Raw genomic sequence first — 20,924 nt, 5'->3', positions numbered from 1 at the left:
CAAGTTCTCAGCATTTCAATCAAAACACACTGGTTTCAAACATAAAATTCTGGTTCCCAGAGTGAACCAGATGCCAGATGGTGCATATATTTTAAACAGTTTCATCATGACATCTGCTCAATTTTAGGATTCAGGATTTATTTAAATTCTTTGGACTTTGACTTGAAGTCAGCTCTAAACCATTTACACATCAACAAACTAATAAGAAAAACATACAAACATTGTAGTTGGTTTTGCTTAAAGGCAGCACACTGTTGTGAAGTAGAGGGCCTGTGTTACACACAGCCAGAGGTCCAAAAGCTGGGGGTGATTGTGATTTTGTTTGCTGACTCTCACTTTTGAGTTGGGCCTGAGTACGCTTCGTTTTCAAGAGTTTTTTCAAATTGCAATACGTGCCCACAACCCTCTCAGGTTAGCTGCCACAGCCTCAGAACAGAGTGTGGTGGGTTTCAGTCCAGAGGTCAGAGAAGGTGTTGCATAGACACACATTATGCACAGATTTGCACTTATCTTCTTGAAAATTGTATTTAGGGATTCAATAATAATTTACTGTCATTCACACATGAAAAACATGAGAGGAAAAAATGTAATAGGTCTCACATTGACCAATAAAATACAATAAAGAAAACAATCTAACAATCTACAATAAAAAAACAAAACAAATAAACAATAAGGAAAAGTAAGTAGCAGGTTAGTTTTCGAGCAAGAGTCTGTATGTGTCTTGACTATTAGAATATTCAGAGGCCTGGCAGTGTGGAGCAGTTCAACACTCTCCCAGCTGCTCAACCTTCTGCCTGAGCAGAGGGGCGAGAACAGTCCATGTGCAGGGTTGTGTGGAGTCTTTCATGATGCAGGCTGCTCAGCTTCTGCGTCCGCTGTAAATATCTAAGAGGGATATTAAGCTACGTCTCATGATCCTCACAGAGCAGACTTCTCCACCTGTTGCATGCAGGGAGTCAGCGTACTCACGCCTGCCACATGTAGAAGGAGCGGAGGATGCTGTTGTTCAGCCCCACCTGCCTCAGCCTCCTTAAGAAATACAGGCATCAGTGTCCACAGCTGTGCCATCGATATAGAGAGATGGGCAGGCATTGCCAGACCTCCAGAGGTCCATAATCATCTCCCTGGTTTTCTTGATGTTAGGAATAAAATTATTTTGCTTGCACCACATTCCCAACTTGTCTACTTCCTGTCTGTGTGCTGACTAGTTCCTGTTGGTGATGAGCCCCACCACTGCTGTATCATCTGCAGATTCACTGTGAGGTTGCTACCATGGTGAACCCTACAGTCAAATGTCAGCTGTTTGTGAAGTAGCGTGCTGAGTGTGGTGAGGATGTGAAGTTATTAATTCTTACAGACCGGGGTCTGCCTGTCAGGAAATTCAAAATCCCTTTACAGAGTGATGGGACTAGTCCTAGTGCTGCCAGTTTTTTTTCCACTGTCTGTGGGATGACTGTAATGAATGTGTGAATAATGTGTGAGGGATAATCTTGTTTCAATTAAATAAATAAAAAAATAAAAACCCTAAATCAGGCATAAGCCACTAATCTTCAAAATATTTGATACATCTAATAATACAGATTTGTCTGTGATCATTTTGCTTGTTGACTATAAAATTGTCTTTTTTTGAGATCTCAGTACACTAACCTTAATTTAATTTATTTTAATAGTATTCATCAGTTAGCTCAGTACATAAACAAAGACAGCCTCAGGCGACACAACAAAGCTTCACAAAACCAAGACAAACTTTATTGCACTAAACTGAAAAAGGTTTCTACTGGGTTGTTGTTTTAAGCCTGAATACAACATCTTGTAGCTGCTAAAACATCAGGGTTCTAGCAGTGTCATCTGTTAAGTGAGTAACTTAAATGGAGGGATTATGTGGATTTAAGGGGAGTGACTTGTTTCAACACGCTCAGCTCCAGCTGAACTGCTCCTGGTGTACTGTAAAGGTAAAGTAATGACACACTTGATTCATACATACACTACATAATGATTAGTTTGACTTTTGACTCAGCAAACTGTTAGATTTTTAAGTTGTGCAACTTATTACACTCTACTAGAGTGTAGACTATATAAATATCATTACAACTACCGTAGGACTATGAATATGCATTTTACAAAGTTAGTGTATCTATTTCATTACATTGAAGTTGTAACCTCAAGTGGTGGTCGTGCTAAAGTAGTTAGAATAAACTACACATTAAACTTCAGTCAGTATTATTAGAAAGCTCATGTGAATCCATGCACAATACAATTAGAAGCACTTCGACAAGTGGCAATCGACACTTCAAGCACAGCTATTAATACAGACTCTCATGTGACCAAGCTTCATTTCATCCCTTCTGGTCCAGTAGTTATATCTGAGCTGAGCTATATGTCCGAGCTGGGGTTTCACTATAGAGCATATGGAGTTCACTATAGGACACATCGTTCACATAGCAGAAGAAAAGACCGGGGTCCAGCTGTCTGACAAATTCAACAAGTGCGTATAAGGACTAAAAGGACAGACAAATAATCCCAACAGCTTTTTTGATGGTGATTTTAGTTTAAACTAGCTCAGTAGCTCAGACTTAACAGGATAGACGCTTCATGAAAAACTTGGGCAACAAACTCACTACTTTTATACTAGAATATGTAAAAAGTGACCTCTTGTTAAAACAAAAGGCACAGTTGCCAATTCAGTGGTGGAAAAGGACCACTGTCTTACTCTCACTCTATTTATAACATATGGATGCAATCGCCAAACTCCTCTCTTTAGGAGGGAGCAACTCATGTTTCAAACCAGAGGATACTGTTGCTCTTAATTATAGCTGTTCCCTTGCTAATTGGTAGGGGGTTTCTTTGAAAAACAAATGTCATAGCACCTTGATATATTCCTTCTAGGTACAGCCAGGCTTAAGACGTCAATCCTTTCAAACAAGTTTCAAATTGTGTAATAATAAATAGGAAAAAAGATGAGGAGGGAGAACGGGGGGAACAATGGCGAGTCTATAACAAGTCGTAATGTAAGCTGAAAACGCTGAAGCTATTACTGTTGATATTAATGTGACAGTCATAAAGCAGTGCGTGAGAGAGAATGTATAATATAATATTATATATATATCATATATCATATATATAATATATGTTCTTCCACAAAGACTATTTCTGATTAAGCTTTTTTCGGTTATGGGAAGATCAACTTGGCATCCAGGTGAAGCAGCCAGAAGTTCACCTTAGTCGACAAATATTGATAAATATGTAAATAATAGCACTGTCAAAACAAAAACCCTAAGACTTTTACACAGTATGCAGTAGGGAAATCTAATATCTGAGATGCTAAATTGTGATTTTTATCAATTTTGTACAATGTCTGTTTGGCCCAGTCATCACATCAACATAAGGATCTGTGATAACAACTGCTGTGCACAGTCTTAGCTTATCCCAGTAGTTTTCCACTGAGTGAGCTATTGGACCACACTATAGCTTATTATCCAACCAGAAGGAAAAGACATAGAAAGAGAAAGGTTACACAGTGTCAGAGCACTTTATGACCATGATTTAGGCTGTATTACATAGCAGTTAGTCATGTGTATCTGCTAAGAGGGGATAGCTTTGCCAACACTGGCACCTCTAAGTGTGCTTGATATTAAATCTGAAGCCAAGGCAATAGTGTGGCTGAGCAAAGGCATGGGACACCATCAGTACCATGTAGTGAGGCATCATAACAAGTTCTGAACAAATGCAACTCTCTGCACAAGCCAGAGGTCGGATTCATTACTTATAATCACCAGTGATTGGCTTCTTGTATTTACAATTGTGTGGATTTGCATCTACGTAAAGTTAAGCACAAGATCTAGGAGAATTTCACTTCAGTGTGATCTGCAACAGTGTTTACAGCAGGTTTTACTTGTCCTGCTAAGTGTTGTTGTTGATGATCCACTGCTGCAATGAGAGCCACACTAACCAGAAGAAGACACCAAGAAAACCATCTAGGCATGAGGTCGAGTCATGTTTATAGGTAAAGACATAAAAGGCCCAGCAGGGCCCACGAGAGAACATCGGGCCCTCAGGTCACCCTCATGACATTTGTCCTGTCAAATGTATGTAAATATATGTAAACTTATACGATTTCACTCAGAATAATAAAATGTCTCTAAAGAAAAGTCTCTCAGCTGAAGAAACAGCCTGAGTTACACGGTTGTATCAGCTCTTATATGTCTCTGTTCATCTCTCTAACGCTATTGTTATATAATTTTCTACGAGGCCTCCTACACTGTGGCCGGTTAGCTCAGTTGGTTAGAGCGTGGTGCTAATAACGCCAAGGTCGCGGGTTCGATCCCCGTACGGGCCACGTGACTTTTCATTTTTTAGACATTGAGTGGTTCAATAATGCCGCAACTTAAAGACTTCTTCATTTTCCTTATAATCATTTGCTTTCTAACGAGTTACTGTAATTGACGTAAGGTTAGTTGACTAACATGAGAACAGCTGAACAAACATCGACGATATTCTTCAAACAAATAAAACTCCTTCATACAGTTTTCAGACATTAATCAGTTTCAGAGCAGGACTCACCTGATTATTCATAACGTGGCTGAGTGTGTGCACATTACATAATAGTCACTGTCTGCGGAGGCTGTGCAGCGGTTCCATGGTGTAATGGTTAGCACTCTGGACTCTGAATCCAGCGATCCGAGTTCAAATCTCGGTGGAACCTGAGTTTTGTTTTTTCTCTTACTCAACTGTCAGATTATACAATCGTATAGTCAAATAATGGTACTTTGTATGTTGTATATGCATTAACAAATATTTTCAAAGTTAAAAGGATTTCTTTATTATTTATAAAGAAATTATTATATATTTTATATTTTATGATATAATAATATAATATAGAGGACGAAAAATGACATAAATATAAATAAAATAAATACAAATATAAACAAATGCAGAAAGCAATACAGAAATGCATTTATTAAATACATTAATATAAGCTTAAATGAATTGAGAAATATATATAGTGTATTTCTACATTGGATTACATCTTCTGTATGTATGCTTATTTATATATTTTTCATGAATGGTTTGAGTCATTTAATAAAGTATTTATTTCTATTTCATATATTTTTACTTATTCACCTCTACGCCATTTCTTCCTCTACATAGATGGAATGTAAAAGTCTGCTGAACAGTGACAGACACAATTCTGTTGAATTTTACTTTAATAATTCAAGAACGTTACCTTTTACACGTTTCATTAAAAAAATATTAAGTAACAAATGTTTTCTCTACATTTGTAAATGGTGTCTGTGTTTCTAATTCATCCCAATTCTCTTCTATTGCAGAAAGGAATCAGTTTAAACCAAGACAGTCTTTTTACAGTCCTCATCATGAGGGGGTATGAATGCAGGGAAATCTGGTGGATGCTTCATTTCTTTGTCCTTTTCTTGGATGATGCTGCCACCTTCTGGTGAGAAGTGGATCCTGTGTTTCTGGAGGAAATAAAAAACATTTGTGGACAGTGTGTACACCTAAACCCATCTTTTATACAGAAAAGACAACTGGTTCACTTACTTAGGAGTTCTGTCTGGTTTCTCTGGATGAAGTATGACCACTTCCTCCTCTTCACTGTCAGATATCTCAACCACTTCTCCTATAAATAATAATATACATTTTATGATTTCAAAGTATTCAAAACAAAACATGTTCACAGAGTTATTATTCATTACCTCACATATGTAACATTTAAATATGAAGTTCCTGTGTAATATATCAATTTCACGTTCTGCCCCTTTCGACACTTTTCATGCTGCTGCTCATTTCCCTTCCTTCTCTTTGGAGGAAATTATTACCTAGACAGGTTTTACATGGACAAGCGAAGAACATTAAAAAGTAGTGTACAACCTCCTCTGCTCTCTTCCTTGTTTTCACTGTGTTCCTCTTCCATCTTTGTCACTTGTTCCTCCTGCTCTTCATCACTGTCCTCTTCATCTTCCTCCTCATCCAGGCCCCAGGTGTTTTGCGGCCCCTGTCCGACCTGACCCACACCTGGGACAGGCACCACTGGGGATGGAACACTGGTACGCAGAGTTAAGAAGCAGTGGATACAACATGATGCAACAGGAGAAAAGGGATGAGTACACATTAACCAGGTTGTTAAACTTGCTCGGTTTAGGATACGTCTGAGGCAGGGCCTCTGCTTTTTGGACGATCTCATTGGCTCTTTCTGACACATCAGTCATCTCCACTGCAGTCTTGTCCTTTTTCAGAGCCGTGATTCGCTCCTGAGGCATAGACTCTGCAAAACCACATCTACCACCTGCCTTCCTGGAAGAGGACATAATTCATAGTTGTTATCATTTTCAGACCAGGACGTCCACAGTTCAGAGTGATGATGTGATGTGCTACTGCTCACCTGGCTTTCTTGTCATTCTCCAGGGCTTTGTTGATGAGCTCTGTGATCTCAGACACCTTGACACTGGCTATTTTGCTGCATCTCATAACCTTCAACGCAACAGGCAATGATTAGAACCTGAGATTGAGTTCATTATTTTTCTCATGATTATTTTGTCTTTTAGGATAATTGAACATAAAAGATGTTCCCACCTGGAACTAATATAACAATGCAGTACTAATATTCATTCATCCATTCACCTGCTCTTTAAGCAGCATGATGCCCCCGCTGGACTGGATGGAGCAGATTTCTCTGTGTTTGTTCATGGCGATCATCAGCAAGCCGTCCATCACTCTCTCCTCCCGCTCACAGGGGTCCACAAGCAGATAGGTTCTGCAGAGCCATCAGGAGGAGGAGCGGATATGAGGGATGACAATACTGGTGTGCAACATGTAATGCACTAGATAAACATGGTATAATATGAAGTTGCTCAATTCAGAATCTGATTTACTATTTGATTGTGTGCAAACTGTAAATATTCTCCAACATAACTTTTGGCTATTATTTCAGGGATATTTGTTTTTATACACTACACCCAAACCACCTCAACCAATCATACAGTAGCAAGAAAATAAATTACTGCAAAGCACTAACAGCTGATTGAAGAAACTATAAACTCAGATCTTCTTTCAGTTGGTCTATAATGGCAATGTTGAGCAGAGGTACAGTCTACACTGACTGATGAGCAATCCTTACCCTTCCTGGAAGAAGGAGAAGCTGACACTGATGGGCATATGGTAGATACTCAGAGGAATCGGGTCTCTCTCTTCTGGACTGTACTAAAGAACCACAGGAAAATAATACAAGGTAAGAAAAACTGTTATTGCCTCCCTACCATATAAAATCCAGGTGCTTGATTTTTTTGCTTTAACCTTAAAACAGTGACTACACCAGGAAAGTTCCAGTATAAGGACCATCAAAGAAATAAAACTGATAATATAGTAGTTTTGAGAATCAAAAATTTCCCAGTACGGTGAGTGAAGCAGAGATACCACCTGCTGTGGCTGTAGTCGACTCACCACTGTGACTTCATCTCCCTGGATGCCGACATCAGGGCGTCGGAAGTGGCACAGAGCGGTGATGGCGGCTATGCTGACAGCATCCATCAGGTTCCCATCGTGATTCAACATGTGAACATCGACTCGGATCTGCCACACCTGAACACACACACACACACACACACCATCATCATCACACTGGAAAACGCTGCTTTCCTCTGTTGCTTGCTTGTTCGTGAGTGAGTGTGTTTTACTTTTTCTCCAGACACCACACACAGCGACTCTGTATCAATGCACTTGGAGTTCCTCAAGCATCTCTCCAGCTGTCTGTTTAGCTTCACTGACAACTCAGATTGTCTGGAGAGAAACAATAAGCCACAGATGATTTTCACTCTCTCGCAACAGCTTGGGTAAATGACACATAGCACAAAAAGCCAATACATCCTTCAACTAAGTCACATACAGTCTGTTGAGTGTGTTAAAAGTAAATGTTTGTGGTTATTCCCACCTGCCCTGTTCGAATGCTGGTGAGGCCATGGGCGACAGCTCTACATTGAAGAACATGATTCCCTCGTTCGGTCGGTTGTCTTTAGGAGCTACCAGCTCACAGGACACCTGGGCCATGACCCTGTACGATGCAGCACATTGAGATTCAGTTTATACAGGCTGACATCTCTGCCATCTATCCTGGGTAGGTCTAAGTGATAGTTTAGAAATAACGTGTACTTGGCCACAAAGTAAATAGTGCACACTTTACAATTATTTGACCACAGCCTGACCTGGTTTTCCCCAGATCCACAAAGCAGCAGCCATAGTCAGTCCCAAATGTGATCTTAATCTTCCTGTAGTCATAGGTTTGTCGTCCATCCAGGCGCTGCAGGGAAATGACAGGTGAGTAACTAACGTTAAAAACAGGAACGTTACTTTCTTTTAAAACAGCTGTTTGTTTTTTAAAGCAGAGATCTCTCTCTGTCCAATCACTCTGAAGTAATTACATTAACTTCTGAAAGGGTCACAGACGAAGGCATCAGTGTTGTCCTGAGTTACAAGGAAAGAAATGCTCACTTTTTTCTCCTCGATGGCTTTGAGCAAGAAATCCCGCTCGCAGTTGCACAACGGTGTGTCTTTCATTCTGCGGGGTTTTGTGTGTCTGCAATTCTGTTTTAACAATTTAATTCACCGCTGCACTGCTGGTCCAACACGCATGTGGCCGCCATCAATATTGTCTGAACTCTACCCCGGAAGTGCATAAAGAATGTCGCGGTAAAAGCCTCAAAACGGAGACGACATTTTTCGTTTTGTTTTTGTTTTTTTACTTGCTTGGAATTATTTTTGAAACATCTCTTATGTTAGATTGCTTCAATTATTTTATGATGATTCATATCTGGCTGTGTGAAGCATTTTGTAGCACATTGTAAGGGTAAAATGCTTTTACTTTGAAATCCTGCTGCTTAGCGACGTTTTGAAGTCATAAAGTGTTCATAATAATAATAATAATAATAATAATAATAATAATAATAATCTCGTAATTTAGGTCTTTCCTAATTTTAGGCCATTGACAACCCTGCATTTTGGAGAAATTCTAAAAGATAGGAATGGAGATGCTTGATTCGCGTTGGTAAAATGGCTAAAACAATAAATAATGAATGGCTAAAATAAAATAATTCAATAATAAATTGATAGAATGATAATAATTATTATAATTACAGATAATGACATAAATCAAGTGCCGAGCGTTTACTTTACAGCTCACCTCGCCCTCGCTCTCGTTTTTATTAGTTATTATAATTTCTGTGGTACTTGAAGGCACCATTTACGCTCGACGAAAATACGAAGTGCGCATGCTCGTTTGCAGGGAGCGCGCACCGTTATCCGGGCCGAGCTGTCAGCTACAGGCTGTCTTCTCCAGCGGACACTGGGTTTATCCTAACCGTGCAAGGAGGGTCCTGGGTATACTTTAAGCGGGCCAAGCGCACAAGACACCGCCTGTGATTTTTCAGCACAGCGAAGCAGCTTTATCGAGGATTTTTCTCTGTATTATAAGAAGGCGAAAGGTTTGTTTGTGTGCGCTCATTCATTCTCTCCATCTCTCCCTGTGCGACATCATTGCTAATCTAGCAAGCTAACTGTTACCATCGATTCATTACTGCAGTATAACAAGACATTTTCGCTTACCCTTATACTTCATAATTATATTATGCAATTTGTGGTTTTAACGCCAGCCTATGCTTAATAAGCGGGTTCCGTTTATAAGCCCATTAGTTTACAAGCTAAGCTTATGTTGTGCTAACGTTTGCTATTTGTGGTTGGCGCTCCGTCCAGTTAGCTAGCATTAGCTAGCGGGGCAGGTGCAGCAGCCAGAGCCATTCATCTCCAGGAGTTTGGACATTGCAGTGCTCAGTGGCAGCCATGTTAGCTCCACGGACCTGTCCTGTGACATTTTCTTTGTAGTTCCGAGAGCTTTTCAGTAATAGAGTAATAGGTTTCTGTTTTTATATACACATAATAGATTAAATTTAGCACCGTTTAACTTGAACTACAGGCTCTGTGATGTTACCGCAGTTCACTTGGATTATAATTGTTAGTCTGCAGCTTGATGGTAAATATGACTGACTCCAGTGACAGGATACTTGACTTTGTAAGATATCTTAAGGACCTGGCCTGTTTGTTTGTTTTTTCCATATAGTAGATAAACTAAAGGCAGATCCTTCTCATGCATTTGGGTACTTTGAATAAATGTGTAATAAGTGCTTAGTGTTACCAGATTAGATTATAAACACCTAGATTAATCTACCATAATGAATCTTTAGCTATATCTTTGTTGGACTGACATCAGGAAAACGTATTTTCAAGATGTCAAATCAATTCACTGAGCTTACTTGCTGTGGGTTTATAAGCTCCACATTAATGTGTCTGTTTACAGCCATTAAGCAGTTAAAAAAGTCACTGGTTAGAGTAGAAAGAGGGACTAAAATAAAAACAGTTTTGTTTGGATTCATAAAGTTGCTGGTTGAACCAAACCATTTTTTCTTTATCCACTTGCATGTGATGTGAGTGAATTTTCTTCTAAACTGTTACATTGCTTGCATTTAGATCAAAGATGCAAATAAGTGGATGTCTTTACAAAATAAGATCTCACTTATGTTTATCAGAATCATTTTTGATCCTCCTGCTCTGACTCTGATGTTGGCAAACACAACAAGACCAATGTGGGATTTAAAGTTAATAAGGAATTGAAGGGAGCGTGCTGCTGTGCTGTCTGCAGTGATGCTTTTCATTTCCTGCTGCCTGCAAAGGGAGTGGACATGTGTGGCCTGATCAATAGGAGGTCACTGAAGCTGCTGTTTTCTATAACAGATTGTGTCATTATTCTGCAGAGTATCTCTAGGATTTCATATACAACACACACAAAGACTGTGATCCTGTGCAAGTACTGCTGCTACAAATTGAGGGTGTAAGAAGCGGGAATGTAATTTCAAACAGGCTAATGTTGCTACTCACTGCAGATATGACAGCACAGATGTTTCTGTTTCTCACAGAGGGTAATAAGAGGGAAGGAGCAGACGTTTATGTTTTAATGAGAAACAACAAAGAACTTGAGAGTAGCACTGCACTAATGTGACCTCTGTCTCTTTTGTTTTTTTTTCTCCAACCCTTACCCGCTCATCTTTACATGCTTTTATGCACTCTTATTCTCTATTTTTGTCAATGACAACCCCCCCGTGCACACACGCCCCATTGCTCTATCCATAAATAACATCTGTTTCACTCACACCTGCCTCTTGTTCCCATCCCACTCTCCACGCTCACATACAACACCCCCTCCTCACTCTTCTCCGCACACCATGCTCATTCACTGTCTCTCAATCTTTTCACATTTATGGTGTTATCCGCACCCACTCCCTTTTTCACCTCCCCAACAGATGAAGTTGGACAGGGGTTGGATGTGGCATTTGCTCCTCTTGTTCTTTCTGGCTGTGGCGATAGCAGCAGCCCAAGAGAAACAGTCGGAGGCTGATGTTTCAGATGCGGATGAAGATATGGGCTTGGACTGGGAGGAATTAAAGCTTCTGAATGCAGAGGAGAAAGAACAGGAAGAGGAGGCAACAGTTATGGATGAAGATCAGCCTGACAAGACAGACAGCGAGGGGACAGCGAGTGGGAAGGCTGCAAAGGATGAAAATGTATCCTTCCAGGTCAGGAATGGGTCACAATTCATATAAATGTCATTAGGGCAATGAAAAAAACATTATTAAACCTAATATAATATAAAATAATATAAAGTTTATTCCTCCCAGGTAATCTATAAGACTCCTGTTCCCACTGGAGACGTCCACTTTGCAGAGACATTTGATGATGGATCGCTGGGCAGGTATTTCCTGAGAATTTTACCACCAAATACTGTTAAAAATGCAGTGTAAATATTTGATGAATACTGGGACACAGGAGCCTCCAGTGGTGTAGAGTAACCAGGATAAACTTACAGAATCAGTGGCTGATTTGTGTTTTTATCTTATCTTCTGCTGAGTGTTAAGTGTTTGGTGATCTCCACAGATGGCTGCTGTCAAAGACAGTGAAGGGGGACGCAGATGATGACATCGCCAAATATGATGGTTTGTTGCTATTTTCTTTCTCTGCTAATCAAGACTGCATGAATGCTCAGAGCTCCTGTGTGACGTGAATAAGATATACAGTGGCAAGACAAAGTATGTGAACCTTTGTAAATTTCATGGTTCTCTGCAGTAATTTCTCATAAAATGTGATCTGACCTTCATCTAAGTCAAGAGTATTAACAAATACCTGTATAATGTGCCTAGAATAATAACACAAATTCTGATCTTTTATGTTTTTATTGAGAACAACCATAAAAACCTCATGTTGCTAGTTGAGTCGCGTTAGTATACCTGGAGTGTTGTTAGGATAATTAGTTTGTATGTGTGACAAATACACTCTTTTTGAGTTTACTCAGCACAAGAAGAATACACTTATGGGAGTCATGCCGCGAAAAAAGGAGTTTTCAGGGGATCTATGGTCAAGAATTGTTGATTTATGTAAAGCTGGAAAGGGTTACAAAGTGACATCAAAGACTTTAGAAAAACAGCCAGTCAAAATGACTCTAAGAGCACAACAAACACTCATTAATGAGGTAAAGAAGCAACCCAGAGTGACAGCCAAAGATTTGAAGGCATCGTTGGAACTGGTAAACATGTGTGTTCATGAGTCTACAGTATGTGAGACATTGAACAAGCAGAGTGTCTGTGGCAGGACACCACGAATGAAGCTGCTGCTTACTAAAAAGAAGATTGCTGCACACCTAAAGTTTACCAAAGAGCACATTGACACTCCACAGCAGTTCAGAATAATGTGTCTGTACGTCAGCTGGAACTTTGTAGAAGCTGATTGATGCTACAGGACAATGACCCAATACACAAAAGCAAGTCCACAACAGAAGACCAAAACAAAATGGCCAAGTCAGAGCCCAGATTTCAACCCAACAGGGATGCTACGGAACGACTTGAAGAGAGCCAGACGAGACGTCCAAAGAATATGACAGAGCTAAAGCAGTTCTGCAAGAAGAATAGGCTAAAAGGGGGAATCTTTATCTCTTGACTTGAGATGAGGGTCAAATCACAATTTATGACAAATGAATTCAGAAAACCATGAAATGCCAAAAGGTTTACATAGTTTTTCTGCCACATGCATCTTTCTTTCTTGCATGTATTTACAACCATGACTATAACTTTCACAGTTTTGGCCTCTATCTATATCTTCTATTTATCTATGTAACACTTTACTTGGCAGCACATGTGCTCAGAAATGAGGTCACAGCACCTCAGCCAGAGACACTCTGCACAGTGTCTGCAACCAGCAACCCCAGCAATCAAGCTGTTAAATAAAATATTGTGATAACAAATCACAGTGATACCTATGTACACCCTTCTTCACATCTCATGGCTGTAGGGAAGTGGGCTGTAGAGCAACTGAAAGAGAACAAGGTTCCAGGAGATCAGGGCCTGGTGCTCAAGTCCCGGGCCAAACACCACGCCATTGCCGCAATGCTGGATAAACCCTTTGTGTTTCAGGATGAACCTCTGGTCGTACAGTGAGTTCTCATAAACACAAACACACACTCTTTTGTGTATTTCATCATGCAAATTGAGTTTTGCTATTAACTGCAGTGTATCTAGATGCACTTATTCAGTGTGAAGCCACTGTACAGCTAACACAGTTATAGAAAATAGTCCCTACTGTGCTGAATTGTTTTGTTTTGTTCTGATCTTAGGTACGAGGTGAATTTCCAGGATGGTATTGACTGTGGTGGAGCATATATCAAACTGCTTTCAGACACTGGAGATTTAAATCTGGTTCGTCTACATCATCATTGTGCCCTACTCAGTTTATGACGTGTAAAGTTTGACCGTGTCATCCTGGCTCATGTATAGATATTAGCTTAATATTAGAAACAGAATTCAGATCATTCAGAGCATTTTACTCCTCCTTTGTCGTGTTTGTATGTGTGGTGGAAGAAGTAAAATGTGTCCATAACTAAAGAAACTAAATATTTGGTCTTTAAATTTAACTCTGATCTGCACTGTAGGAGCAGTTCCATGACCGAACTCCCTATACCATCATGTTTGGGCCAGACAAGTGCGGCGAGGACTACAAACTGCACTTCATCTTCCGCCACAAGAATCCTCTGAACAATGATATGGAGGAGAAGCACGCAAAGAGGGCCGATGTTGACCTCAAGAAGTTCTACACCGACAAGAAGACTCACCTCTACACTTTGGGTATGGAAACAGTTCAGGTAGAGAGAGCATTGTGTGTGTGTGTGTGTATATGTGTGTCTAATGGTGATTGTTAGGCATTGTGAGTGATTTACATACATCACTATAGTAATACATTTTCAGGTTTAATTACATTTGTGGACTTTACTGTGAATTTTAAAATGTACCACATTTCATTCACACATTTTTCTTTGCCGTCAGTCTTGAACCCAGACAACAGCTACGAGATGTTCATCGACCAGTCCAGTGTAAGCCGTGGCAACCTGCTTAATGATGTGGTACCTCCTGTCAACCCTCCCAAAGACATCGACGACCCAAATGATTCCAAGCCTGAGGACTGGGACGAGAGGGCAAAGATTCCTGATTCAGAGGCTGAGAAACCTGATGACTGGTGACTGCAACCCCCTTACTAACACATAGAACAGACTTGACATGTTTAAATGTAAAGTGACTCAATGACCTGAGTAAATAAGAAACTTGGATGTGTGTGTCACAGGGATGAGGATGCACCTGCTAAGATCGAAGATCCAGACGCTATAAAGCCTGAAGGCTGGTTGGATGATGAACCAGAATTTGTCTCTGATCCTAATGCTGAGAAACCAGAAGACTGGTAAATAAACTTCAACCAGCCCACCATTGGGTGATCAATAAAGTTAAAGTGTTCATCTTACCTTACCAAAGAAGTTACAGTGCCTATGCTGAGAAATGAACCAGCCTGAAAGCTCTTTTCTCTCTTTCTCTTTGTGTGTTCAGGGATGAGGAGATGGATGGAGAATGGGAGGCCCCTCAGATTCCTAACCCAGCCTGTGAGACAGCCACAGGCTGTGGAGAATGGAAGCGTCCCATGGTCAACAACCCTCAGTACAAGGGCAAGTGGAAAGCCCCTCTTGTGGACAACCCCAATTATCAGGTAACAGTTGATTCTGGCTTTCGTCCTAACTTAATTTTTCTACTTGGGTCCAGAAAAATCAAAAGTGTTAACTTGACATGTTATAAATCCTATAACACCTCTAGCATGTTGGAAATGTTTGTACTACAGCTGAAAACATCTCAGAGCCTTTTTCCTCTAATTGTTTTATTTACTTCAATTGTGTCTTCTCCTAAGGGAGTCTGGAAGCCTCGGAAAATCGATAACCCTGACTTTTTTGAGGACCTGCAGCCATTCAGAATGATGCCCTTCAAGGCTCTGGGCTTGGAGCTGTGGTCCATGACCTCAGATATCTACTTTGACAACTTCATTATCACTTCTCACAAGGAGGTGGCCGACCGCTGGGCATCCGACAGCTGGGGACTGAAGAAACTGGTGGCCAGCGCTAACGAGGTGAGTGTGATGTATTGTAAGGGCAACAAGAACACAGAGCAGCACCTGGACACACTTACATTGTCACTAAGCACAGAGAATTTACCACAGGCTGCCGGTTTCTCTTAGAGAAAGCCTAACAAATGCTCATTGTTTCTCTCTCCTCCTCCATCTCACCAGCCAGGGATTTTTGCTCAGCTGATGATGGCAGCAGAGGAACGACCATGGCTCTGGGTGATCTACATCCTAACAGTAGGCCTGCCTGTAGGACTGACTGTGCTCTTCTGCTGGCCAAAGGTACTAGGAACCTGCGTTTTTTACTGTACACTAACGACCACATCTGTGATTTATGCACAAGCACATCACAAATCCTTTTACATCTTTCTAAACCCAGAAACCAGAAGAGGACTACATGTACAAGAAGGTGGATGTGCCCCAGGCCGATGTAGAAGAAGAGGAGGAGGAGGAGGAAGAAGAAGAGGAGGCAGCAGCAGATGAGGAAGACAAAGCAGCCGAGGCCACAGAAAGAGCCCCAGCTGCAGGTTAGACGGTCATCTGTTGGAGCTGAATTATCCTCAATACTGAACTCTTCCTTCTGCATTGTTCTACATTATATTTCTTCATCCTCATTGTCATCACCTTTACTCTGCAACAGAAGAAGCCGAGGAGGAGGAGGAGGAGGAGGAGGAGGATGGTGCCAATGCACAAGGGAACGATCTAGAAGGAAGTGATGAAGAAGAAGAAGAGGAGGAAGGAGAAGAGGAAAGCAAAGCTCCTGAGAGAACATCAGAAGATGAGGTTGGTGTTGCTTTCAGTTACTCTTATCTGCACAGCAGGATGATAGGCGGCTTTTAAGCATGACAGTGTACAGACACATTTATGGGACATGTTTTTAAGCCCTAAAAGGGCATAAAATGGGCTCTTTAAAATATAAACATATATCTAAAACAAGTTGAAAATGACAAAGGTAATTGAGAACCACTATTTTCCTTTATAGCACACTTTTGTGAAACAATCAATGCTGTAATAGAAACTCTTTATGAGGCAGCTTGGCCCAGCAATGAACCTAACCTCCAGTTCTTTCAGGTTTCATGGGCATCTTCTCGCACCACGGGTACGATTGGAAGTGATAGTAGACCCCTTTAAAACCAAATAGTTTTACTTGCTTTTTATGTTATCTTGGTGTATTTAAATGTACAGCATGTTTATGTCATTATCCTCTTGGAGGAAGAGGGACACTACGCACATGTTTCTCTGCAGAATATCTTGATGATTTCCATGTCATTGGGCCCTGCACAGATCCAGTATCCTCTGTCAGACATGGCAGATCGACCTCATAGCATACAGTGCATTCACAAATTCAGACTCCCTTCACTTTTTCAGTTTTGCTATGTTGCAGTCTAATACTACAGTTCTTTTTTATGTTACTTTTCTCATTCAGCTAGACTCTGTACCCCATCATGAGAAAGACAACTCGTTCAGATATGAACCTTATGAAGTAAAAACTGAAATATCACATGTACTGAAGTATTCAGGGCTTCTTCGTAGTACTTTTTTGAACAACCTTCGGCAGCAAATACAGCCTTGAGTCTTTCTTGGCATGAAGCGACAAGCTTTGCACACCTTGGGGGATTTTCTGCCGTTCTTTGCATTTCCTCTGAAAATCAGTCATGTTGGATGAGTACTATTGGACAGCCATGTTCAGGTCTCTTTAGAGATATTCAATATGGTTCCCATGAGGACTCTGGCTGAGCCACTCGAGGACATTCACAAAGGAAAGTGCTGAAAAAACTCTCCCACAGCATGATGCTGCCACCACCATGCTTCACTTTTGGGGTGGTGCCGGATTTCTTCTTCCTCACGATCTGAGAGTCTGTCAGCCACTTTCTTTGCAAACTCCAGACTCCAAGCTGGCTTTATGTGTTTTGCAGGCTCAGAGGCTTCTATCGAGGCACTCCAAAAGGCCATAAAGCCCAGATCAGTGGAGGGCTGCAGTGATGCTTGAGCATCTGGAACTTTGTCCTTTCTCTACACAGGATCTCTGGGGCTCAGTCAGAGTGATTATTAGGTTCTTGGTCACCTCTCTTACTAAGGCCCTTATTCCCTGATTGCTCAGTTTGGCTGGGTGACCTGGGTCTTTCTTCCATTTGATAATTATGGAGGGCACTGTGCTCTTGGGATCCTTCAGTGCAGCAGAATTCTATTGTAGATTTCCCCAGATTTGTGCCTTACAATATCCTGTCTCTGAGATCTGCAGACAGCTCCTTTGAGCTTGTGGTGTGTTTTTTAAGATACAGTATGCTATACACATCTATAGAGAGCACAACGGTCAAGAGAAATGGGAGGCACTTCATTTCAAATGTTGTTGCAAAGGGTCTGATTACTTTTGCCAATGTGAGAATTCAGTTTTTCCTCTTACAATTTAGTTTCACTTTATCATTATGGAGTGCTGAGTGTAGATTATTGAGAAAAAATGAATTTGAATGATTCAGGCTGCAACTGAACTGAAAAAAGGAAAGAATCTGAATGCACAACTGAGCCGCCTCCATTTTCCATCATGGGGAACAGTCTTTAAAAGCTTAATCTTCTCTTCTGTGAATACTCATACAGTAACGCTAATGTGAAAAAAAGCTCTTTAGTTTCATCTGTTCAACTAGCAGCTCTGTGGCTTGTCAACATGCATTTTTAGCAAACTCCATTTTGGTATGTTTCTCTTTCAAAAGTCTTTCTGGGTCCTCTTCCTTGGAGCAGACCTTGATTCAAAAAATGTATGGTACCAATAGGTTTGTTTAGGATCTCAGGCCACAGCTCATCATGAAGCATGTGCTTGTGTTACACTATTGTGACACAACGGTAGGTTGTGGCGTTGTGTTGGCAAACTGACCAGGTGTCAACAGGTCTTGTTGCTAACTCTTTTTCTCAGTGTTGAACCACAAAAAAACAGGTTATAAAAGCTCACTTATGTTAGACGGACACAGTGAAAGGAAATCCTAACTTCCCTGTTGAGACATGTACACAATGCACATGCCTGTTATGTCTCATTAAAAACATTTTTGTTTTTCGCCAGCTCTTAAATCTCCATTCATGGTTTTCAGCTACAGGAGAATACTGTGGAGAGTTCTGTTACATCCCGACCCTACCAACACCACCCACCTGCTGTCACCTGCATCCCACCTGCTGCATTAATAATATTAATAGCAGCTTCTTGACACCTGCAAATTCAACACAGTCTCCCAGAAATCTGATAGTTGTTGTAACAATCAGACCTAACACCTGCTTTGGGGCTTTGTGTTAAGAAGAGAACACTGTAGAAGGCTCTATCTCTGGAGAGCTATTCAGGGACAGTGAAGAGTGTAGGTTGTTTGTGTTGTGAGGCGTTCAGGGACAGTTCAGAGTACAGATCACCCATGTGTGTAAAGTGCTCAGAGCCCAGTGTGTTGGTGTTGATGTTAGTGTTATTGGTGGTTTAATAAAAAGCGGCACTAAAAACTGGGTCTGTGCTGAATTGTGGATTTGGATTATCCTTACACGCCTTCTGTATCAACACTGGCGATTTTCTATTCATTAATGATGGGAACTACCCCCAGTTCTTCATACTCCCTTTACTCATGACTTGGAATCTGTTGAAGAAGTTGTTCAGCTCATTGGTCATGTTCTGTTGCAGGGTACAATGCACCCACAATGCATTGCAACGTATGCAAATCGAAACCACAGACTCATGTTCGAGCTCTTTGTAGTGACCTGCAGACCACACACTGAACAGCGTCATTCACCCACCTCCCTTCTGTTTAAATAGCTTCATGTCCTGGGGGCTGCTCTTTTCATTTCCAGTCATTATGCTCTCAAGAGTGTATATTTTTGTTGAGGAGGTCTTTTACAAAATAATTGGACTTGGTGAAGTGTGTACACTCCCGACAGGATGTGGCTCATAATTTAGTGATGTTTTATGTCTAATCTGTTAAATTTTCTTCTGGATCAACAGCTGAAGGAAGGAGGAGACGCCAAAGAGAGCCACAAACAGGCTGTGAGAAAGAGGAGGGTACGGAAAGACTGAAGAGGTGACACCCCCCAGCCCCCATTCCTACGCCTACTCTCTCCTTTCTCCCCCAACGGGAAAGAGGTGGAAAGGCCGTCCCTGCTGCTGCTCCCCCCTCCCTCAGCGGAGCAGCATGTAATTCCTCCAAACCACCTGGTAGCCTGCAGTCACCCCGGCTGCCCCAACCGTCTCTCCTCCATCCTTTGGCTACACCCATCCGCTGTCTCCAAAACCACATCCCGTCTCATCCCTCATCTCGCCTCTTTCCTTTTCCTGTCTCCTCCTTCAACCATCAGATGAATCCCCTGGAGATGTTGTGCATTTAGCTGTTTTCCCTCCTCCTCTATCCCGAGCTTCCAAGCATTGTTCACCCTTCTCCCTCTCTACAAGCCATCGCTGTCAAAATGCCCATCAGCCTAGAAAAGCCAGTCTCTTCCACCTCTATTCCTGTTCAGCCCGTCTCTGCCGTCAGTCGTCTTTCTGAATATACAGCAGAGAACGCCTGCACTTCTGTCGACTTCAGTCATTCACGCCATTCTGCAGCATATCATAGGAGCTCCATCTCCAAAATTAGACTTTATCCACGTGTCCTTTATTTTAAAGAACATGTTCGAGGACACGGTCTGACAATAGTTCCTTCCTTGTTTGACATAGTTCGGGTTTTGAGAACAGGCCAGGAGGAGAGGACGCCAGGCTGTGAGGAAAGGCTGTCTGAGATGTTACTGCAGTGTCAGAACATTTCAGCCGAAACGTCGCCTCAGCTTAGGGTTTAAAGATTACCTCTTTAAAAATGGATGTTCTGTTTAGATTTTAGCTAGTTTGTAAGGAGCATCAGTTACTTTAGTGCGTTTTCTACTAAGTTATAGCAATTTAATAATTTAAATTTAGCGCTGACAACCGTATTTATTGGTTCTGTTGAAACTGTTTTATGCCAGTATGAATAAAAGATGCAGTGTTGAGTGATTCGAGGCTGTTTATAAAACGAAACACTATTCACGTGTTTGTTCTGAGGCTTGGTTTGTTTGAACAATTCTTTTTTAACTGACTTTGCCCACGCTTGCAGCTACACACTTTGGCCATCACTTGTCAATAAAACAGAATAAGTATGTGGCTTTCTGCAGCAGACAGCTGGGTATTAAACCTGTGAAGACGTTTCTGTCAGTCACTACACAGCGGTGTTTTCCCAGAGTATCTAAATGAGCTGCACTTCTGATCCTAGATTGTCATTAATGCTAATTTATTTGTTTTTATTGTTGTCTCAAGCTTTTGTAGTTCTTGTTCTTGCCAGATGCTGGCATGTATCCCTGTTTACATTTGTTTGCAAATTGTACATTGCTCTTGAAAATAAAACTATTTAATATAAAAA

The 20,924-nt window shown here is 41.1% G+C and overlaps 2 protein-coding genes and 2 non-coding genes across 4 annotated transcripts; 3 read left to right on the top strand and 1 right to left on the bottom strand.

Annotated features, from left to right (window-relative positions):
* Positions 1 to 4,262: 4,262 nt before the first annotated feature.
* On the top strand, positions 4,263 to 4,336 carry trnai-aau. Its single transcript has one exon. It is a non-coding gene; the product is annotated as a tRNA-Ile (tRNA).
* Positions 4,337 to 4,630: 294 nt separating this feature from the next.
* Positions 4,631 to 4,702, top strand: trnaq-cug. The gene has a single exon. It is a non-coding gene; the product is annotated as a tRNA-Gln (tRNA).
* A 484-nt stretch (positions 4,703 to 5,186) lies between these two features.
* Positions 5,187 to 8,660, bottom strand: exosc9 (exosome component 9). Its single transcript, XM_026358800.1, has 12 exons — positions 8,500 to 8,660; positions 8,214 to 8,308; positions 7,943 to 8,062; positions 7,689 to 7,791; positions 7,456 to 7,593; positions 7,133 to 7,215; positions 6,637 to 6,769; positions 6,398 to 6,486; positions 6,163 to 6,309; positions 5,887 to 6,059; positions 5,557 to 5,635; positions 5,187 to 5,474 (listed from the first exon to the last, which is right to left on the bottom strand). Exons 1-12 carry the CDS (start codon positions 8,563 to 8,565, stop codon positions 5,411 to 5,413), a joined length of 1,290 nt encoding a protein of 429 aa, XP_026214585.1. The 5' UTR covers positions 8,566 to 8,660; the 3' UTR covers positions 5,187 to 5,410.
* A 646-nt stretch (positions 8,661 to 9,306) lies between these two features.
* clgn (calmegin) lies at positions 9,307 to 20,921 on the top strand. Its single transcript, XM_026359721.1, has 15 exons — positions 9,307 to 9,488; positions 11,358 to 11,630; positions 11,733 to 11,806; positions 11,989 to 12,047; positions 13,396 to 13,537; positions 13,718 to 13,799; positions 14,033 to 14,225; positions 14,424 to 14,613; positions 14,719 to 14,832; positions 14,976 to 15,132; positions 15,328 to 15,543; positions 15,703 to 15,819; positions 15,917 to 16,064; positions 16,178 to 16,320; positions 19,505 to 20,921. The coding sequence occupies exons 2-15, from the start codon at positions 11,358 to 11,360 to the stop codon at positions 19,574 to 19,576; spliced, it is 1,980 nt and encodes a 659-aa protein (XP_026215506.1). The 5' UTR covers positions 9,307 to 9,488; the 3' UTR covers positions 19,577 to 20,921.
* The last annotated feature ends 3 nt before the right edge of the window (positions 20,922 to 20,924 follow it).

Source organism: Anabas testudineus, chromosome 1 (genome assembly GCF_900324465.2).
Source record: "Anabas testudineus chromosome 1, fAnaTes1.2, whole genome shotgun sequence".
In the NCBI taxonomy this organism is placed as follows: Eukaryota; Metazoa; Chordata; class Actinopteri; order Anabantiformes; family Anabantidae; genus Anabas; species Anabas testudineus.
This window is presented reverse-complemented; position numbering and strand designations above follow the sequence as displayed.

Excerpts from the sequence above, each read along its gene's own strand:
- exosc9 (XM_026358800.1), bottom strand. The coding sequence starts at position 8,565 with ATGAAAGACACACCGTTGTGCAACTGCGAGCGGGATTTCTTGCTCAAA. Across the intron at positions 8,063-8,213 it reads GTGGATCTGGGGAAAACCAG|GGTCATGGCCCAGGTGTCCT; the intron begins GTCAGGCTGTGG and ends TGCATCGTACAG. Across the intron at positions 5,636-5,886 it reads CAAGGAAGAGAGCAGAGGAG|GAGAAGTGGTTGAGATATCT; the intron begins GTTGTACACTAC and ends TATTATTTATAG.
- clgn (XM_026359721.1), top strand. The coding sequence starts at position 11,358 with ATGAAGTTGGACAGGGGTTGGATGTGGCATTTGCTCCTCTTGTTCTTT. Across the intron at positions 13,538-13,717 it reads GATGAACCTCTGGTCGTACA|GTACGAGGTGAATTTCCAGG; the intron begins GTGAGTTCTCAT and ends TTCTGATCTTAG. Across the intron at positions 15,820-15,916 it reads TGCTCTTCTGCTGGCCAAAG|AAACCAGAAGAGGACTACAT; the intron begins GTACTAGGAACC and ends TTCTAAACCCAG.